Source organism: Nannobrachium achirus (assembly GCF_963921795.1).
Source record: "Nannobrachium achirus genome assembly, chromosome: 22".
NCBI lineage: Eukaryota > Metazoa > Chordata > Actinopteri > Myctophiformes > Myctophidae > Nannobrachium > Nannobrachium achirus.
The window spans coordinates 19464549-19486114 of record NC_137829.1 but is presented as its reverse complement, the minus strand read 5'-3'; the positions used below and the strand labels follow the sequence as shown (position 1 = coordinate 19486114).

The window sequence follows — 21566 nt, the reverse complement described above, 5'->3', positions numbered from 1 at the left end:
TATTTTCGTTAAATTAACACCCTACTTGATCATACTACAGCGTCACACAAATCATCAAAAGTAGCAGATCTGCAAGCTCGAAACGTGGCACATTCTGAGCTTGCAGATCTCCTACTTTTGATATTTTTGAATTTGAATCCTGAAAAGCAACAGTTTTGGACATAAGAGGTTTTCTCCCAACGGAGACGATAATAGCTTAAATTATATACATAATTATTAGTCACATGATACCGTTGCTCGGCAAGAAAATGACGATCTACATTATACAAGCTCACAGTGTGTTGCATTGTAGGACTAAGTATAAATCAGGCTATAGGAAGAGAAAGAGATGAATGAATAGTGAAGAAAACGATAGAGAGAGACAGTCACCTCTAAGGTCTGGATGAGCTCAAACTTGTCAGCGTCCCACTGTTTGATCTTCCTGTCCTTCCCCGCCGTGAAGAACAGATGAGTTTTGGGGACAAACTGCAGGAACATTACGCTGAAGGGGGGGGGGGGGAGAAGAGAGAGAGACAGAGAGAGATTTAACTAATGGAACAGATGAGAAAACAGATGTAGAAAGGCAGTGACATGACAAGCAGGCAGCTGGTGTGAAGTCACTGGTCAGAGAGCAGTCACCAAGGACATGGATCACAGCCTCTGGCAACAACACATGAAGTCATACGGTACAGTATATGGTAACTGGAAACACAAAACCCACAGAGGCCAGAGCTTATTAAATGATATCATTACACACTTACTTGTGTTTCTTTATGCAAACAATGAACACATAAGCTGTGTGTGGGGGGTTTTGCCTGTATGCGTTGGGTTTATTCAGTGTGTGTGTGTGTGTGGGTGTGTGTGTGTGTGTTGCCTTGACCATCAGGTGATGGGTCTGTATTGTATCTGAGCAGTCTTTATTTTCTTGATATACTGTACCTTTTTTAACAATGGAAAACATCTCTGTCTTTTGTCTTCTTCAATAAAAGTTAGATTATTTTGCGCTACCAGTACTTCAGTACTTCATGTCCAGTTACACACTGGAGAGCTGAGGAGTAGAGCGCTAACCCACCCGAAAAGAGTTACAGCCCATCTCGCCGCAAACTGACGCCATCACATTTTACTTCTGCATTGTTCTTGTTCTAGTAGGCTATACAGTGTGTGCGTTGCTGCTCGCTAGCGAGCCTGGCTCTTTAGTCAACTGGGAACGCACATGCCATCGGATATCGGGGTCCCGGGTTCACCTCCCAGCCGAGGCTACATTATCTCTGAGCGCACGGAAACTAATTCCAAATCAACTGTAAGGCTTGGCAATGAAAGTTTTGTTAATATCCTCTACAAGAGTGTCGTACTGGCTCTCTCAGTAACTCTGGGGATCCGTCCCTTTGTGGAGGCCTATGCTACAAAAGGAAACACTGCTTTCAGTTTGAAAAATAACTTCAGTACCCCAGGGAAGGCTTTAGCTAACCTGTCGTCGTGAGCAAACATGGAACGATGGCAGTCGCCAAAGTCCAGACCCCAGATCTTCACGTTCCTGTCGGCGGAGCCTGTGGAGATCAGTGTGCTGTCCTGGAGAGAGAGAGAGAGAGAGAGAGAGGGAGAGAGAGAGACAATGACGATGACATATCGTCTATCGAGTGTCCGAAACGTACTTTCCAGCATTCAAATTCAAAAACATCAAAAGTAGCCGATCGGCAAGCTCGAAAAGCTTGCAGATCTGCAAGAGAAAGCACTCACGTGTGAGATGTCCAGGCAAAGTACAGGCAGCTTGTGTCCGTACAGGGACAGGAAGAACTGGAGAGAGGGAAACATCAGTCACATCATCAACTAGCCTAAAATTCCATCCCTTCACACTGAATGCCATCGAGGAGCTCTGCTGAAGCTAGCCTTTCTCAAGTACTGTACACCTCCATGGATGCCTGATTTATGTCTTTATTTTTTATTATTTTCTCGCCTATAATTATGCTAATTAATCCACCCCACACATTTCTGTGTTTGTTGTACTAGCGCCTTACGTCCCTTCCCGTTCCCTCAGATCCAGTGAAGCCCAAATCCAATTACAGTACCTGGGGGGACAGGGCTTTCTCTGTTGCTGCCCCCCTCCTCTGCGAATGCACTCCCCAAGACCCCAATAACCATCTAAAAAATGCCCCCTTACTCCTTCAAAACCTCACTCAAAACCCACCTCTTCAAGATAGCTTTTCCCAGCTGAGGTCTGGTTAAGATGCCCCCACCCCATGCTTAACCTTTTTCTAGTTCTTGTCCAGCTTTACTATTATTTCATCTAGAGTAACCCCAAAAGTCCATTGAGTTCAATGGAGGAGTGGTGCAGTTTGTCAACCTTCACGTGACATCACAATACATAATATAAATAGGCAACCACACTTGGAATTTCCAAGAATTGCACCTTTCTAGTATTTTATAGTTTTTCATCTTAATACAGTTGGTTCCTTCTTTTTCTTTATGTGAAGTGACTTTGGGTACTTAGAAATCTAAGCTATTACTATTATTATTATGTTACCTTGAGAGTGTCTGTGTAGAAGATCTTATTCTTATTATTGATCATGTTACCTTGAGAGTGTCTGTGTAGAAGATCTTGACGGTGCAGTCCAGCAGAGAGACGGCCAGCAGCCTGTGGTTGGGAGAGAACTTGACACACAGCACATCCTCCTCCAGCTGCAAGGTACGTGTGTGCTTCAACGTCAGCCTCCTGGATTAGGCAAGGTAAGGTAGATGTTATTTACTGTTAAGAGTTCTCAAATTCTGCCCGAACCAGACCCTGCCCAAACCCGACCCTAACCGAACCTGACGTGACTTTTATGGTATCGTAGGGCTTAAAATGTATGCAAATTAGTAGGGCCGGGCTGGGCCTCGGGCTCAATGAAAACAGAAAATATAATTTTGTATTATTTATATTACTTTTACTCTGTGATAGAGTTCTCAAATTCTTTCCGAACCCGACACTACCCGACCCAATGTTTTCGGGCCGGGTAGGGCCAAAATATGATAATTAGTCGGGCCGGGCTGGGCCTCGGGCTCAATGCAAACAGAAGATAGAATTTTGTATTGTTTATATTACTTTTAGTCTGTGATAGAGTTCTTCTTGAACCCGACACGACCCGACCACAGATCGCGTTAGACCGGTAATTGCCGGTTTTGACAGTTTTTTTATGGCCAAGACCGGAAAATAAAATTCCTCCCGGACGCTCTGACCGATTGCAAAACTGCTCCTCTGCGCAGGCTGCCTCTTAGCAATCAACCCATATAAACAAACACGATACAATTGATTGAAGTTCTTTATGAGGAGATGGAGTGGAGACAGTAGGAAGAACAAACATGCACATGGACGCACTGTCTGTGTCACCACTCGACAGTGAGTATTGGATTCATTGCTGGCCAGATGACTCTATCAACCTTATGAAGCAATTGCTATTTTTCATTATTCTGAAGACAAGACATGGTATTGTATTGTTGGCATGAAACATGTTGCAACAGAAAGACCTTGTTGTGAAAGCAGTGTGCCACATGCAGACAGCCTGCGTGATTAGTCCAATATAATTCCCTTATGCAAGATTGAAGCGTTTTCTTTTTAGCCTACTTTTTCATTCAATTCGTTTTCAGTCCCAACTATGCAGTAGGCCTAATACTTTAACTGTTGCTATTGGCTGTTTGTGCACCTGCTTGTAATTTATGCATTAAAATGATTATGTCTGGTATTTTCTTAAGATGTCCGGTAAGTTTAAATCATGCCGGTCACGGTGACCGGCAGTTTAAAATCCTAGCGCAAAGTCTGTACCCGACCCAACATTTTCGGGCCGGGTAGGGCCTAAAATATATGATATTTAGTCGTTAGGGCACAGTAGGGCCAGGCCTTATTTTTCAGTTACAAGGTGCTGCACAACAACAATAAAATAGGACAGGGGTCTTTGACTGGGGGTCCTCAGCGTTACTACAGGGGTCTTCGGCTGGGGGTCTTTCTTTCTCACAATCTTTGTGTGATAAGAACTTTTTTCTTGATGGTTAATTGATGGTCTAAGTGGTTAAATGTCTGAAAATACTGTACACTTTAACATGAATCTAACATACACTGATGACAGTGCTCGTCAAACAAGTCTATGGAACCACCTAAGAAATCTATGAATTTAATCTGCAACACAGGTATATGTAATGGGGGTCCCTGCTTCATCTACTCTCCCAACTTAAGGGGTCCTTGGCCTGAAAAACGTTGAAGACCCCTGAAATAGGATGTTTCAAAAGAGGTAAAACAGGATAATAAGACATTAAAGCTGCAACGCACGAGTGACGACTTTGTGATGACTTACTTCTGTTCGGTCTTCTCGTCCTTGACCAGCTCAAACTCCCAGAACTTCACGGTCTTGTCTGCACCTCCAGTCACTATCCCACGCTGTGGAAATTAAACACAGATTCAGTCGCAGTTTCGGATTACGTCTGTTTTCAAACCCCAGTGAAAGAATTACCAAACAAAGGTTTCAAGGTACAGTACTACACAGACAGACAGATGGTCAGTACCCAGCGATCAGTCAGACAGACAGGGCGATGCCATTAGATCAGGGGTCTTCAACGTTTTCAGGCCAAGGACCCCTTAGTTGAGAGAGAGATGAAGCAGGGACCCCCACAACCTTTTCATAGATTCCATAACGTTTGACAGCACAATCATCAGTGTATTTTGGATTCATGATACCTAATAAACTTGACATCTCACTCTGTACTTGGTCTGCCCTTTTTCCCCCCTAAACCAAACCTCTTTGCTGCGAGGCGTTGTGAGCTTGCAGATCTTCTCAGAATATGGACACTAGGGTGGTTAATATAAAAAAGGTTTCTATCACACAAAGATTTGGAGGACCCTTTTCTTGTAGTAACTATGGGTCCACCAAATCCAAGTCCCGGACCCCCGTTAAAGACCCTTGCATTAAATAGATCGGAGAGACAGACAGACAGACAGACAGTGACATATACCTGGTCAGGAGCCAAACAGAGGGACCACAGGGCTCCGTCGTGTGCGTCTACTCTGTCCAGGAGAGTTCCAGAGGCCAGGTCAAAGATCTGCAGCTTACCACTCTGAAAGGGAGAACATGATGATAAATGTGATGTCCATTAAAGCTGGTGTACAGCAGTGGTTCTCAAACTTTTTCATGGCAAGGACTCCCCAAAATGATATGTATTTTGAAAAAAAAAACAAAAACATTTGAGGTGAGAATAAAAACCTTTGTTCCAAGGATAATCTGTCTGTCTCCGGGCACAAAGAGGGAGCAGAGGGCATATTCACATGCCATGGTACGTATCACCTGCAGAGTAGACCTGAGAGGGGGAGAGGATTTTATATAGGGGGGGAGGATTTAAATAATAGCCCAATAAATGCACTAATACATTTTAGCATGCAGCATGTGACATCAATTCACAACATACAAAACCATTGCGGAAAGAAAAATCAAACCATAAAAGGCCACACTGGCCTGTAGCTTTTGCCATAACATTTTTTTTTGTTAGATTGAGACTACCTGACACACAGAGGCAGCTCATTCCAAAGAGAAATACCTGTGTAAATAAAGTAACTCTTGCCACAACCTTTGACTCTTGGTATCAAGAGGGAATATGGGGAGAGGGAGATACCTCTCAGGCTAACGTTATAGCCAATCGAATCAACTCATTTCACATTGCCCACCTATCAAAATAAATACAAATAAAAAACAACAATCGATCCTCACCTGTTCCACACTTTGACAGTTTCGGCGGAGGCGGAGAGGACAGCCATGTTGTCTGAGCTGAAGGCCAGGGTGCGGGCGTCGCTGCGGTGGCCGCCCAGGGTGAGGCGGGACGTCTTGTTGGCGGCGGGGAGGGGTTTCTCCTGCGTCTTCAGGCTGTACGTCTCCACCGTGTTGTTCTGCAGCAGCAGCGCCACCTTCAGCTCGCCGCCCGCACACGACACACAGTCCACCCACCTGGCGGGAAGCCGGGGAAGGGATGGTATTAGAGTTCAGGGAGTTCCAGCAGACAAACACCTACTACACACAGTAAAGCCTAATTAGTCGCTTACAGATCTACAAGCCAACAAATGCGTTACATCGCAATGTGCCAAATCGCAAAGTGCCAAATCCCAACAAGTTGTCTCAAGGTACTAACATGTAGAGCAGAGAGTCATTTGGCGTCACGGTGACACAGAAAAACTACAATTTAACTGGAAGAAGACAGAGAGAGACAGAGGCCTACCCATAAATGCACCCAGTCAGACAGACAGACAGACAGTCAGTCAGTCAGTCAGACAGACAGACAGACAGACAGACAGACAGACAGACAGACAGACAGACAGACAGACAGACAGACAGCACACTGACCTGATGCTGGCAGAGGCTTTGATCTCAGTCAGTCTGAGGATCTCGTCCTTCAGCCTCCTCTCAACGCTGGGCTCCACCGTCTCTTCTGCACCTTCCTGAGCTCTACAGCAGGGGGCAGTCACACCACTGTTAGCACTTCTAATGTCATGCCCAAGATCTCATCACTGCTCTTATTGTTCAACCATTTAAAAGGGTTCTGATAGTAATCATTGCTAAAGAGTGTTTGGTCAGTAACAGGGTCCTCCACCATCTCTCCAGCGCTTTCATAAACAGAACATACATTTTGTGTACTAGTTTCAATTAAGTCTGCTCTTTTCATTTCTCATTTCATATGAGTTCTCTCTCCTGATTGGATAAAATTGGTATCCCGACCTGAAAATGCATTAAAGGAGACCCCTGTTATTGAACAAACACTCTATAGGAACAGAATATATAGTCATTTAACACTTATTATAAGCAAGAAATATCACTCAACAATAGATGCCCAAAATAATGACGAAACAAAAATATCAATATCTGTTGAATGACAGATATATGAAAACATGATGTGTGTTTATGTAGGGTTTCCACCAGCCAATTTCAACCAATATCACGATTGAAGATGACTATTACAATTTGCTACGGTTACACATCATACAGAGACATGTTTGTTCTCACTCTCTCATCTTCTTCTTGGCCTTCTTCAGTCTCTTGGCCAACTTCTTCTCCACCTCTTCTTCTGAGAGCACAGAGAACAGCTCTAGAACCGAGTCTTTACCCTGAAATGAATACATCAAAACACAAAGTTTTATCGGACAAACCATATAAAAATTACATACAGAACAGGGAATCAAAATTGCAGACTGAGATTACATCCTCCAGTGTTAACCACTTGAACCCTATAACGTTGCTGTCCCCATATTTTAACTTTGTGTCTTTCCGTAATTTGAATGCCCAACGTTACGTGATCACACCACAGCGTCACACAAAAGTAGCAGATCCACAAGCTTGAAAGAAATATTTTTAGCTTGTCGATCTGCTAAGCATGTAAGAGTGTCCACCGTGCCTCTAGCCTGGTTTAGGCTGGTCCGGCGCATCTCAGGAACAGGACTTGAATGTGTAGATGGAAGGTACTGGAGCAAACACGGACTGTTTAGGCCTTTTTTATAAGGGTGCAGGCAAGAGTGACAAACGTTTTGATGTCAATACATCTTTGTCAGGTCATAGCATGGAGCGTCTACAAAATGGCTTAAATACATGGGAAACAGGGACTGGCCCTTCAATTAGCCAATGTCCAGAGCCAGCAATAATGACAATGACAATTTTAACGTGGAGAGTTCTCCAATAGTGAAACAATAAGTGCCCTTAGGGCTACATAGTCACATATAAATAGCACAAATCAACATTACATAGATTGCAGATCATAGGCATATAATAATAAGCTTTTTATAAACACTTTTTTAAATATTTGTGTCGATCTGCTACTTTTACAGTTTTTAGAATTTTAATCCTGAAAAGTAACAGTTTTGGCCATGAGGTTTCCAAACAACAGAGACGATACCGACTCCCCCCAGAGGCTCATGTTTGGTCCGTTCCTTTTCCCCCCCTCTTACACCAAATCCATTTACTGAAAATAACAAGAAGCGTTGCGACGCATTGTGAGCATGTAGGATCAACTATTTTTGCAGAATGTTCGCCCCCAGAATAATATTATGGACGCTAGGTTTCATGTTGGTCAAGGTGCGGCAACGTTGCAACTGAACCCACGAGTTCACTCGCTTGATACACGTCAATGGAGTCTGTATAGGTGGTGTACAATCGTAAAAAAAAAAAGAAAAGATAAATATTCTGCATAATGAGCACTTTTACTTTAGTTGCTTTTAAGTATATTTGGAAGCCAATACTTGTGCTAACAGACTTGGCCTCGCGAAACCTCTCGGTGGAGCCTTGCGGCTGTTTGAACAGTCATAAAGTCTGACGTTACAGAGACAGTCACACACTCACATGGCACGCTAACACTTTGCCCCGGGCGTCTGTCGTCATGGAGACCACCCGGTCCCTCGCTGTCCTCAGGATGGAACCTGCTTCCTTACAGCTCACTATCCTCTGTGAAGAGAGAGAGAGAGAGAGAGACAGAGAGAGAGAGAGAGAGAGAGAGAGAGAGAGTTAAAACACACACTTAGAACAACAGACTGACTTCCTAGCTTCCGCTGTGGCCTGAAGACTCACCTCTTCAGACTCCACCTAAGCCCATAGGACTTACCCTAGCACTCACCTACCCTCAATGACCATATATGAAAGCAATTACATGAAAAGCATTTTTAGGTTTTATATCAAGTTTTTACTGATTAGGTGCTTGGTCTACCTACGTTTTTTTTTTTTTCTTGAGTGACATTTCTATGCCTTTGATGTATTAATGTTGATGTTGACCTTGCTATTGTATTGATGTATTACCTGCTTATTGTAAATTGATCTGGATTAAGTGATTAGTGACTAGTGTGAGATAGCCGAGTTCATTAACTCATTGACTGCCAAGGCCCGAGTTTCCCGAGTTATTACAGTAGTCCCAGGCTGCCACAGCCCGAGTTTCCCGAGTTGGAAGCCATTTTGATTTTTTTTTTCTTTTTTTTTTTCAAAAAAATGTTTTATAAAAGAAATTCAAAAAATGCCTCAAATGTATTAGGCATGATCGCATTTGCGAAATTGCATGTTTAGCCCCATAACAAACACATCTTTCAAAATGTCAAAAATGGCTGTTTTGTCTGACTTTGAAGGCTTGTATCTCATGAATGCCTGAACAGATTTCCATGCGGATTTTTTTGTTTGAAAGCTGTTAAAAAGTACTACACATATGGTGCATGATCTAGGCATGGGCGTGCACGATCCGTGCACTAAAAATTGATCCGTGCACTAGAAATTTAGGAAGGTGGCAGTGTTTGTTTTGTCTGACTTTGAAGGCTTCTATCTCATGAATGCCTGAACGGATTTCCAAGCGGATTTTTTTGTTTGAAAGCTGTTAAAAAGTACTACACATATGGTGCATATATGGTGCATGGGCGTGCACGATCCGTGCACTAAAAATTGATCCGTGCACTAGAAATCTAGGAACGTGGCATCCTGGTACTTGGCGGCCATCTTGAAAAGGGCATTCAATGAGTTAAGTGTTGTTTAAAACCCATTATGGACGGGAACATATTTTTGTGTAGTACAGCACATGTACAATATGCAGCATGTTTGTTTTTGTCATTTTTGAATAATATTAGAAAATGTTCAGAAAACTTCAGGTCAGGCCTTAGAAGGCACTCCCAGAATCTGCCCCAGGCCTAAATGGGTTAGAGCAGTGCTTCTCAAACGTTGTCGTGTCAAGGACCCCCAAATTGATGTATATGGCCAGGGATCCCCATCTGAATAGGTTTTATGCCAGGGACCCCCAGAAAGAGAAGAATTATGTAAAATAAATTCAAAATTATTCATCATTTTCCTATACATTCTCAAAAATAGCAGGCATACAAGCTCTCAGCGCAGCACGCGCTGTGAGCTTGTTGATCTGCTCTTTCGGAATAGCCAACGAATAAATGGATGAGGTTTTGCGAGGACCCCTTGGAACACCCCCAAGAGACCCCACTTTGAGAAGCACTGGTTTAGAGACGATAAGCTCAGTCAGTGCTCACCTCAAAACAACAATTCATTATAAATGTATTCACTCCTTTGAACACTCCTGTGATCATTACTGTACCTCTTCAGCGCTCTCATCTGGCCCTTCATCATCATCATCATCCTCCTCGTCCTCCTCCAGTAGACTCTTCCCCTTCTTCTCCTTAGGCTCGCCTTCTGCTTTACCCTAAACAACACAAGACAGACTCATCAATCCACTGATCCAATGTGAACCAATGTAGATCGCTAAAGTGATCAAAGACAGCAATTTACACAAGACAGCTTTCAAAATAAGGTGTTCAGGAATTAAGTCTAAATCGTTGATGAACAAATCAAGCTAGGCTAATCAAATTGTATTGAAGCTGGGCAAAGAAGATGTTTGAATCTACACACCCACAACACAATTCATCAATCATGTTCTTTAATGAAAAGAAATAAAAAAAAATATGGTTTTAGCGGGTTAATTTCTACTGGCTGTAAAGCCAAACTGACTACAGCTGTGTGTCCTCACCTCCTCCAGGTAGCTGAGGTCCCAGGCTCTCAGCTCACTGTCTGAGGAGCCAGTCAACAGCCTGCGCTCCTGGTTCAGTAGCACCATGCTCCACACCTAAAACATGCACACGCACGCACGGACGGACGTGCGCACACACACACACACACACACACACACACACACACACACACACACACACACAGACACACACACACACACACACACACACACACACACACACACACACACACACACACACACACACACAGTATACAAGTCACATGTATTTATATAGCATTTCATACGACAAGCACAGACTCAATGTGCATTAAAGAAAATGCAAAGGTCAGTAATGACACAAAATTAACACGATTACATATGATTAAATGTAAAAATGTATTAATAACACTAAAGTACAGTTTAACAAAACACTCAGTCTGAACCTAGCTGAAAGCTTGTGTGAATAGGTAGATCCTTAGTTTGCTTTTAAAAGAAGACACTGTTGTAAGGATATATTTCCCCCAGGGGCCTCCTCCTTTTTTCCGCTCTACATCAAAAACTCTTTGACGAAAATAGCAGACCTAGATCATCTGCTATTTTCTGCTAAGATTTTCCCCAGAGTAGGGACGCCAGGGTTCATGTGGTTAAATTAATAACGACACAATACACAAGGGGCAATGGCTCAAGAGGTACTGCATGTCAAAGTGTTCTTGAGCAAAACACTGAATCCCTAACTGCTCCGGATGAGCAGGTTAATGCCTTAAAATGATTGTCTCCACCACAGGTGTGGTGACCAGACCATTTACACAAAAGCTAACATGTGGAAAACAGAGAGGCGCTGTGACTCACCTGACTGCGGTGTCCCAACATGGTTTTAAAGCAATGCTGAGTATCCAGGTCCCACCACTTTACAAAGGTATCTGTGGAACTGGACAGCGAGAAATCAAAGAAAACATACAGTAAGTCAGTGTGATCCGTAGACAAAAGTGTGGTTAATTAAGCATTTAAATCATATGTCCTTGTTGTCGCGCAGAAACCTCATATCTCCATATTTTTACTTATTGTATTTTTGGAGCTGTGTGCAGCTCCCTATACGTGGCTGTGTGGGTCTGTCTGTGTGTGTGTGTGTGTGTATGTAGCCTGACTTCGGCGCGTAACTAGTGCCGCACCATTTACGCCACTCGCGCAATATATACATCAAAATGTGCGGCTCGGCCGGGAATGGTGTTCTATTACCTTTCGTTCCGATCCGCCTTACCATGCCGACGTAATCGGCAAAAAACGATGCTTAATTGTCCCCATTGACTTATAATGGGACAATGCAAGAAATCACTTTCAAGTATTTTTCTCTTGTAAACCATAGGAGCTACAGTTTCAAACCTCGGAGAGGAGATTCATAATGATTTTAAGAATGAATCGAAAAATAATTACATCACTCGGCCTCATGGTGGCGCTATAACGGCCCACTTTACGTTTTGCCCCGTAACTCTTGAACCGTAGATCGGAAAATTAAAATTCTTTTTTCCCTGGATTCCTTGGGTCAAGACGCATCTCCCCATATAGGCCACGGATAGATTTTCCGCCATCTTGAATTTTCTCCAAAACACACTTTTTGCTCCTTTTCCTACATATTTTCTTCAAATGTCACAAAAATCGGTACACATGATCTACACACACACACACACACACACACACACACACACACACACACACACACACACACACACACACACACACACACACACACACACACACACACACACACACACACACACACACAGCTCCACTTCACACGGGTGTGATTTTTATTCTCACAAATGAAATCTGATTTTTTAAAGTAATTTTAATAAATAAATGAAAAATCTAAGAAATTCCAAACATTGGATAACAAATGTCTAAGAAGTAGTGAAAATAGCCGATCTGCAAGCACACAACGTGCGTTGTGAGCTTGTAGATCTGCTGTTTTCACTAGTTCGGGTCCCGGGGCAAACGTCTAATTTCTCTTTTGGGTCACGGGCTAAAAGGTTTGGGAACCACTGCTCTAGACCAAATCTCTCTCTCAAATGTTCACCTGTTCAAGCCCAGGAGAGAGATGCTAGGATGCATGTGGTCTGAGTTTCCCTAGTGGCTCAATGAAGACAGACATGTTTACCTGGTGACCAGCAGGTTCTTGTCCTTGAGGAACAGCGCCTGGGTGATGGCGTTTTTGTGACCCTTCAGCCGGTACAGACCACACTCGTTAATCACGTCCCAAACGATCACATCCGTGTCCTGAAGGAGGGGCAAGGAAGAATTATAAATTATATATACCATGTTGTTTTTATTGTCGTTTATATCTAACCTTTATTTTACCATCACTCAGTCATAGCACTTACAGTATAATTAAGCAAAAACAGCGCACTTCTGCGCTGCCTACGGAACTCGCCTTCGGCTCTTTCTGCAGCAACACAGGTGTGCTGATATTCACAATAACACACAACTTCAAGTGTAATATTGTGATTATACAACAGTTACCCTTTAAAAGAAATATGTGAACTTAATTTCATTGTAATATTCGATAGGGATTTGTAAATTTTCAATGCCACATTTAGCTACTATGTCCATGAACTTCACATGAAACTGCTAGCGTAGCCACTTACAAGGCATCACCTACGAAAACAATGATAGCGAGCAGGGAGCTTTTTTGCGACCGGCACAGGTGATTTCTCTGTTTGATGAGACCCGTTCCATAATGCTCAATATCACCTTGGGTAGATAGCCATTTCAACCAGATTGCTTCGTTGGAACTACCTGTTGTATAAATACATTATGATATGATATTTGGCAGCCTGTAGGAGCAAACATTTCTCAGTTAAACCTGATAACTATTGTTTTGTTACAGCCAAACTGTTATGGTTCAGCTAGACAGTATAACTAAGGTCTGAGCCCTGTGTGTCTAACGTACTTAGACCATAACCATCACCACGTAGATTATTGTCTCTCGACTGCTATTGCCACTTGTACTGTACATCATTCATGGATCATTTTTGTTGCATTCCTTCACGGTGAATGAAGAATCCAAAGATAGGGGTTCCACCAGTATTAACAACGGCTAAACTAAACGTCTTGTGCATGAACGGGGAGTGCCGGAGTGGGCCTGTGCGCGCACGTGGGGTCAAACACAAGCCGGGTTCATACAGACGTGCTCTCCCAGGGAGCGCTCATCATTCATGGTGTCAGACTGTATTTCCCAGAAGTGTTTTAAACAGTCAAGTTTGAGAGAAAAATGCTTGGAAGTACCGAGGATACGCCTGGATACAAAACACACGTGTGGAAGTTTATAAACTGATTCTTATAGTTTGTCTTTGGTATTTTCTAAAAAGAAATATTCTTCATTCACAATCAAGGTATTGCAATAAAAAAACAGACAGTTGAATGACACATGATGACAATTACATATCGTCTCCGTCGGGTGGAAACCTCATACTTCTATAAAACTGTTACCTTTCAGGATTCAAATTCAAAAATAGCAAAAGTAGCAGATCTACAAGCTCAAAGCGCGTTGATGCTGTAGTATGAACAAGTAGGGCATTCATTTACGCAAAGATAAGAGGTTTCTGCCAGACAGGAACAATATGCGTTGCTAAATGATGTTACATAAACAAAATGGGAACAATTTTCTTTTTTAAAACACAAAGACTGTTGTTTTACCCTAGACCCTGTGACCAGCCGGGCCCCCAGCGCATCATAGCGGATGACGGTGACCGCTGACTTGTGGCCGTTGAAGGAGACGTTGCTTTCGCCGCTGACCAAGCTGAAGATGCGCACGGCGCCATCCTCGTAACCCACGGCGATGTGGATGCCATCGGGGGAGGGGCAGAGGAAGGTCACTTCGTGTTTGACTCCCTCTAGAATCAAAATCTGCAGGGAAGTGACAGAAAAGAAAGGGTTGTTGTTGGACCGAATATGGAAGCAAGTTCCCCAGCTCTTATCTGGTAGGGAATTAACCCCAGAGGTTGGGCAGATTGATTGATTGATTGAATAATGTATTAACAGTTTGCAAAAAGAGGTACAATAATACTAAAAGATTTCAAGATTATTTTATTCAGTCCCAAGGGAAATTTGTCTTGGCCATGCAGGCTGCTACATAACATACAACAAGAAAAACAGAAAGAAAGAAAATTAAAAAGAATAGTGCAAACCACACAAGTTACTGAGTGCATACATTACATTACACTACATTATAGTCACCACACCCTACTAACGGCCTGAGTTTAACAGAGTAACGGATATGGGAATAAATGGGTATTTGTATCAATTCAGATGTCTTTTCTTATTTTTCACTGGGACTCTGTAACGTCTGCCAGAGGCTAGCAGTTCATATTCTGAATACAGGACGGGAGGGGTCGGCAATTATTTTCTTAGTTTTCCTAGCTAATTACAGTTTCCTCAAAGATTGCTTTGCCTTGAAGGATGGGGTGCTCCCTCACACTCATGTCATCAAAAGGATGACACAAAAAGCCCTGTCAAACAACTAGGCTCCTGAACTGTCTCACCTTCTCAGCTTTGCGTGTGTCCCAGATGAAGACGTGTTCGCACGCGGCCACTGCCACGTAGCGTCCTTTCTCGCCTCCCCGGAGGGTCACGTAGCAGAGGTTGGCCTTCGGGCTGCCGATCACCCCAAAAACTGCGCTGGCAACGTAGCGCAGGTACTGCTTGGTCAACCCCATGGTGGCTGGTGGCTCTGCAGAGCCTCGCGCCAACGATGGATGACGATGCTCTGAAGTTACACAAAGGAAGGGTTTATTAAAACAATTATTTTGCTTTTGATCAACCCCTACAACCCCACTCGTTCACTCAGATCAGCTAACACAGGGATGCTGACAGAACCCTCGCTAAAAACCCCAGGACAAAAATCCACTCGTCCAAAACAATTCACCCTCCTGGCCCCCAAACTATGGAATAAACTCCTTATCGCACTTAGAACAACAGACTCACTCCCTAGCTTCCGCCGTGGCCTGAAGACTCACCTCTTCACACTCCACCTAAGCCCATAGCACTTACCATAGCACTTGCCTACCCTCAATGACCATACCTGAAAGCTAGATAGCTTTTTTTTTTCATATAACCTTTTTTTTTTTTTTTTAATTAGGTGCTTGGTCTACCTACGTTATGTTTTCTAGATTGACATTTCTATGCATTTGATGTATAGGTGACAACAAAAGACAAGCAGTTTTAACTTTTAGTGGAACTACTAGGCCTGTTGGAAAACAGTTAACAACAGTAAGGTGTTCACATACTAACTGCATGGGCTTGTTCTTATCCACTGGCTAGGTAGGATGATGAATATGATGGTTTGCCATCCTATTATGACACATTAAAAAGACACAAAGCCACGTTGAAAGATTTTCATATATATAACATTTTCAAAAATAGTGGAAACAGCAGATCTACAAGATCTGTGACGCGTTGTGAGCTTGTAGATCGGCTATTTCCACTATCAATGTTCTATTTTAAGTATAACGTTGTCAAACATGTCAGTAATTTCTTTCTATATTTAGGTGACAATTAATCGTAATGTAAAATGTCATAATCATGACAGCCCTATAGGTGCTGGCTATTTGCTATTTGTGGAAGCTTTTCATGTAGTTAAATGTTATTCTTCACCAGAAATTGAACAACAAACAAACAAACAAATAACAAACAACCGTGTAACTACTGACCATGTACAGTAGCTAGTCAAAAGCTCCATCACTACATTTGCAGTGGCACATCGAGGGGTGAGAGCGGTTTTTAACATCTTTCATCCATTTGTAGCTTATACACAGTCATATGTGTTATTCACTCATTGTCATAACATGTCACAGTACCAATGCATTAGGTACACATTAATACAAAAGTCTTAACTTCAATGTAGCCGTCTACTATTACACTATTGACTTTGTAGCAGCTATAGCTATCTACTTATGTTTGAAAGAGACCTTTGATGTAGCTTTACGAATACAAACTAAAACTATACTGTAGTGTAGCCTGGCTACACTGATTGATTGATTGATTGATTGATTGATTGATTGAATACTTGATTGAATACTATTAGAAGGTTGCATAGGTAAAGCACAGCACAGGACAGTACAGTTCAGATACAAGGTCTACTAATAGGATTTAAACCCAAGAAATCACTATGGCTTGTTTGTTTTGTACTGAATTCATAGAGTTATGAATAATAACTCTGCTGTAGCATACCCTGGCTATACATTATAGTTGTGTAGCTTTATAAATAGTCACTATACTGTGGTGTAGCCTACTGACTGTGTAGCTACAGTATAGTTTAATGTAGCTTTATAAATAGTCACTGTAGTGTAGCCTGGCTAGTGGCTACAATGTATATTATAGTTTAATGTAGCTTTATGAATAGTAAGTAACAATACTGTACTGACTGTGTAGCTGCATTATAGTTTTAAGAGAAAAACTGTCAACATCAACAGCGTGTTCACATGCTGATTGTTAGTTTCATTTAACGGGTGGGCAGGATGAGCGGGGTTTACAATGTTTACACCGTTAAGAGACATCTATACCCCCACCAAATCGGCCAACATTCACGGCAAAACGAGCACACCTAGTAGCTTTGCCACAGATCACTCACACACATCATGCACCCACGTGGTTGTGTTCCTGCCTGGAAGGAACTATACTTTACAAAAACACTAACACGAGTTTCATTGTTGGGGAAACAGATGTATATAATTGTCTTACATTTATAGCGGATCATAGAAGATTAAAACCTTGATCTTACCTTTAAAATACAGCAACTACTAGCTAACAGTTCGTAGAGTGTTTCCTTTGACTTCACTAGACTATGTATTCCAGGTCCTACCAATCGAACACAGCTCGATCGATGAGAAGGCGGTCGCATTTGGTCTGAAGTTAGTCTGAAGAGAAGAACGTCAACACCTCGTTTTTAATTTATTTTCTTAATTAAATACGATAAAATACGCGTAAGTCCTTAATTGCATCTGTTACTTTGTTTAAATATGTCATGTCAATATACATAATAAGGTATGTATATCTATAGCACGTACTTTATTGCTTCTTTTGTTTGAATTTTTCTGTCATTTTTATTTAATATAATTTTCAAGGAACAAGTGAGGGAAACGGAAACGTACTTTCCGGACTTTTACCTGTAACGTAGTATCTACATGGCAGTAATTGGTACTTTTAATCAAGTAGGAATTTTTAGTACTTTTTCCACCATTGCTCCGAGATGAAGTTCCTGACTATTACACACAATCGGAAAGTTGCGGGGAAGCTCCGCCGTCAGGAACACTTCTTACCTTTTGTGTACATCGTATCCAAAAATTAAAGGTCCCATAACCGTCTCTCAGGTGTTTAATTCTTTAGCGTGGAAGAAAATCTAAGCGGCGTGTTGAAATAAAGAGTTTAAATCGCTGTTTTTATCAGCCTGTGGCCATTCCTCCCCCCCGATGCAATTTCACGTGACTGGCCATCTGTGTTGCAGAAATGTTTCGCCACCAAGCGGTCGTGGCGAGAAAACTGGCCACAGGCTGACAAAAACAGCGATTTAAACTATTTATTTCAACGCGCCGCTTAGATTTTCTTCCACGCTCAAGTAGTGAACACCTGAGAGACCGGTTTAGGGCCTTAACTTTTTGGATAGGATGTTCACAAAAGGTAAGAAGTGTTCCTTGACGGCGGAGCTTCCCCGCAACTTTATGATTGTGGATGACAGTTGTGAGGAACCTCATCTCGGTGCTACATAGCGGAGGGAGAGGTTCTGAAAGGAGCTACACGTTTTCCACAAACGCTTTCATTGACCACACGTCCCTAGCCATCCACAACGGAAGTGTTGTTTTTTTCTGTCATTGTCAGCTGATCAGGAACTGACTCTCACCACACACACTGATAACATCACTTACCTTTAGCATTGTGCCTACACATTGTTATATGCAGGCACAATCTGACCGCACATAGAGACGGAGTGGATCCGTGGACGATGAGGGAAAACAATAATACTTTGTGATTTTTGTTGTTGTAATTATTTCAACATTTTGTATTTGCTGCCACTTCCCTCCAGTGCTGATAGAAGGAATCGCAAGGTAAGTGACAATGCTAATTTTATATTGCTTGGCCCCATTAAAATACGATTGAAGTCGATAACTAAGAAATCAGTTCAGAATAATTTTAGCCAAATTTAGATGACGATACATTTTTTTTAATTAAAATAAATCACTGGATGAGGTATTGTGGTTGCACTGCCTCGAGTCGCCGACGCTGATTCCAGCGACGTCATCTTGTAGTTCAATATTTGATTTATTTACTTGATTTCATGGATGAAAGTTCTGTCGCCTAGACTGATTTCACAGTCATTGGATTCCATCGAGGCCAGCCCAGCAAGCATGTCTTTCTATTGGCTTGTGCCTTGTGGGCTTTAACACGGCTGCTCTGCTTGCGAAATTAGAGTCAAGCCTAGAAGATCAATTTTATTTTAAGATTAAAGAAGAGTATTGGTCAAACTGACAATTTCAATATAGACCTGTGCTCAGAATCTTCCATAAAACCCTATACCATTGCTTTCATAAAGGCGACAGTCTGTGATTTCTTTCTTGTGGCTGTATGTCAAAAGCAGGAAATATAGTCTAATAGAAAGATAATATCAGAACCTTTTACAGTACATAATTGTCCTGGTTGTTTTAGTGAACAGAGCGCTGTGGGGAAGCTGCCTTTTCACACTAATTCAAAATTGCAGATTGGGACTTGGCCTAACAAAAACTGTTAGTCATGAGATTTGTTTTGACTAATCCATGTGATTTATTCAATCACTTGTCTTGAACCATCTACAAGCTCACGACTTGTAGATCGTCTATTTTTGGCCAAGATATTTGGTGTGCAGAGAGATATGTAGCCGAGGACCCAGGTCAACTTTGTGACAACGTAGGTAGGCCTACAGTATGTGCTGATTTACTTTATTTATTTATTTAATGCTATGTACCATCTGTGGAGACGAATACAAGAACGCTCGCCCCGGGTCAAAGCTGGAGACCTCGGAATTGTCACCCCCAGGTATTCCTAAACGTAACCTCAGTAAAACTATGCCTAAACCTAAGCGTATTCCTAAACTTAACCTCAGTACAACTATGCCTAAACCTAACCTTATTCCTAACCTTAACTTCAATAAAACAAATACAAGAATGAATACAAGAACCACTGGGGGGCGAGCGGCCGGCCCGTTACTGTGGAGACCAACAGTCAACTCTCTGACTTCCAGAAAGTGTTTACCAAAACACAGTTAGAGTGTGTGTGTGTGCGTGCGCGTGTGTGTGTGTGCATGGTTTGCTGATGATGGGGATGAAGTAAGTAGGCTACTAATGGGCTGAATGTGACTCGCAACATGTTTTTTCCTCTTTCAATCAAATTCGCAGATGCAATTAAGTTGCGATTTATGGACCCGATCAAATGGGAGCTAAACACACAACAAGCAGTGTGTTTTGGAAGTGGCGGTCAAGGTTATGATGAAAAAGCAGACAACCTTTTTAGCCACCCGTTGTGGTCGTGTCTCCGTTCGCATCCCTCTTTTACACCATCTCTCTCATCCGTCTTATCTTTGGGTACCCCTCCTGCTCTGGTTCTTGCATGTTGTTGTGCTGTGCATTATAGCATGCAGAGTTATCCCCTCCTCTCTGCCTATCTGCAGTGGAGCTGCCTTGAGATTTGGTGCTGTGGTCCCGTGCTGAGGAGGACGGGCAGGAGGAGGATGGATCCTCTGGGAGCTCGCTCTCAGTTTGTGGACATCCAGACTCTTCCCACATGGGAGCGGGCGCTGCCGGAGGCCGGGCCCGAGGAGCAGCCGGACCCCCGGGCAGAGGAGGTGGAGACGGCGAGGGAACACGATGACGACGACCTGCAAGCCTTCCCGTCTCCCTTCCCTTTCAGACCAGACATCAACAGGAAGATTGTTCTCTTGTGAGTCAAAGCTCTCCGTTTCTTCACGTGTAACTCGTTTCCATGTGCTGTTTTATTTCATTTAGGTTTATTTGATCCATTAAGACCAAATGCCTTCTAAATCCGTGTTTCTCAAACCTCTTTGTGCCGAGGACCCCCAATCCCCATGATGCAAGTATAAAGACAGTACAATTCTATATGTTGTTGTTGTATAATAATATGCCTACCTACAGTAATAGGTAATTTCAATTGAGTGAGAAACTGTGTATGCTTTGATGACGACCAGTGATGTTACTAGGTTTTCAATGTAATGGGTCCCGGGACCCACAGGTGGTCATTCAAATGGGTCCCAGAAAAGTTTTATGAGTCCTCAATATAAAGTTTACGCGCGCAAAATGGCGTCGGACGTCGGTGGAATCAAAACATTGACGTTTCTATCGCCTGTTTAAGACTTTCTACGTGGATTTTATTTGTGTTAACTTAGGGTAAAGTAGGATGCTTTCACCCATGAACAATGGTGGTGTCTGTGGAACTTCTTTTACCGGTAAATTATTTTAACATGGACTCCAATGGAGGCGCATCCCCGGGAGTCGGGACCCCAGGACCATGACATGAATGAGTCCCTGGGTGACTTGAATGAGTTTTTGATGCGGGATGCGCACGTAATGACATCACTGGACGACTCTTATCGATTAACAGGTTAAAGAGGTGGTGCCATAGTTTTGTACTTTTTCTGGTTTTCATGTGTCTAGGAGGTTGACAGTACTTCATTAGACCCCCCGGTGTGGTTGTTATGAGCAATTATGCATTCTCTTTATTTGGGTTTTTAGCCGGAGGATGCCACCTGCTGGGTCAGACGTGCCGTTCCAAAAACACCCATACTTATTACATCATAGAATCAACCCCTCCCCTAATTACCATTCACCCAACACATGTGGGTGTGGCTAACTTCAGCTGGAGTCACCACCCACCATGACAACCACGCATACCAATGAACTGGTGGGTGTGGCCACATAAAAACATCATTTTAATTTTTTTGGAAAAATTCTTCCTCCTAGCATAATCATAATAGTAGATAATCATGTTTTATAGAGGGGGAAAATCATGGCACCCCATCTTTAAACGGTTAATCGTTAACATCCCCAGACGGAACATGTCATAAATCCTCTTTT

The 21566-nt window shown here is 42.6% G+C and overlaps 2 protein-coding genes across 2 annotated transcripts in view; one reads left to right on the top strand and one right to left on the bottom strand.

Annotated features, from left to right (window-relative positions):
* The window catches only part of wdr3 (WD repeat domain 3), a 28964-nt gene extending 11644 nt beyond the window's left edge, over positions 1-17320 (bottom strand). The window contains exons 1-18 of the mRNA XM_080753070.1: positions 17231-17320; positions 14994-15217; positions 14149-14358; positions 12611-12729; positions 11308-11386; positions 10477-10572; positions 10048-10152; positions 8316-8417; positions 6990-7090; positions 6333-6434; positions 5706-5939; positions 5205-5298; positions 4957-5058; positions 4302-4384; positions 2551-2689; positions 1717-1773; positions 1448-1548; positions 370-481 (exon numbers count right to left, since the gene is read on the bottom strand). Of these exons, the coding sequence (XP_080609196.1) occupies positions 370-481; positions 1448-1548; positions 1717-1773; positions 2551-2689; positions 4302-4384; positions 4957-5058; positions 5205-5298; positions 5706-5939; positions 6333-6434; positions 6990-7090; positions 8316-8417; positions 10048-10152; positions 10477-10572; positions 11308-11386; positions 12611-12729; positions 14149-14358; positions 14994-15167 (2010 nt within the window). The 5' untranslated portion in view covers positions 15168-15217; positions 17231-17320. The remainder of the gene's footprint in view (positions 1-369; positions 482-1447; positions 1549-1716; positions 1774-2550; positions 2690-4301; positions 4385-4956; positions 5059-5204; positions 5299-5705; positions 5940-6332; positions 6435-6989; positions 7091-8315; positions 8418-10047; positions 10153-10476; positions 10573-11307; positions 11387-12610; positions 12730-14148; positions 14359-14993; positions 15218-17230) is intronic.
* A 1047-nt stretch (positions 17321-18367) lies between these two features.
* gdap2 (ganglioside induced differentiation associated protein 2) overlaps positions 18368-21566 on the top strand; it is a 67818-nt gene continuing 64619 nt past the window's right edge. The window contains exons 1-2 of the mRNA XM_080753204.1: positions 18368-18551; positions 20147-20415. Of these exons, the coding sequence (XP_080609330.1) occupies positions 20207-20415 (209 nt within the window). The 5' untranslated portion in view covers positions 18368-18551; positions 20147-20206. The remainder of the gene's footprint in view (positions 18552-20146; positions 20416-21566) is intronic.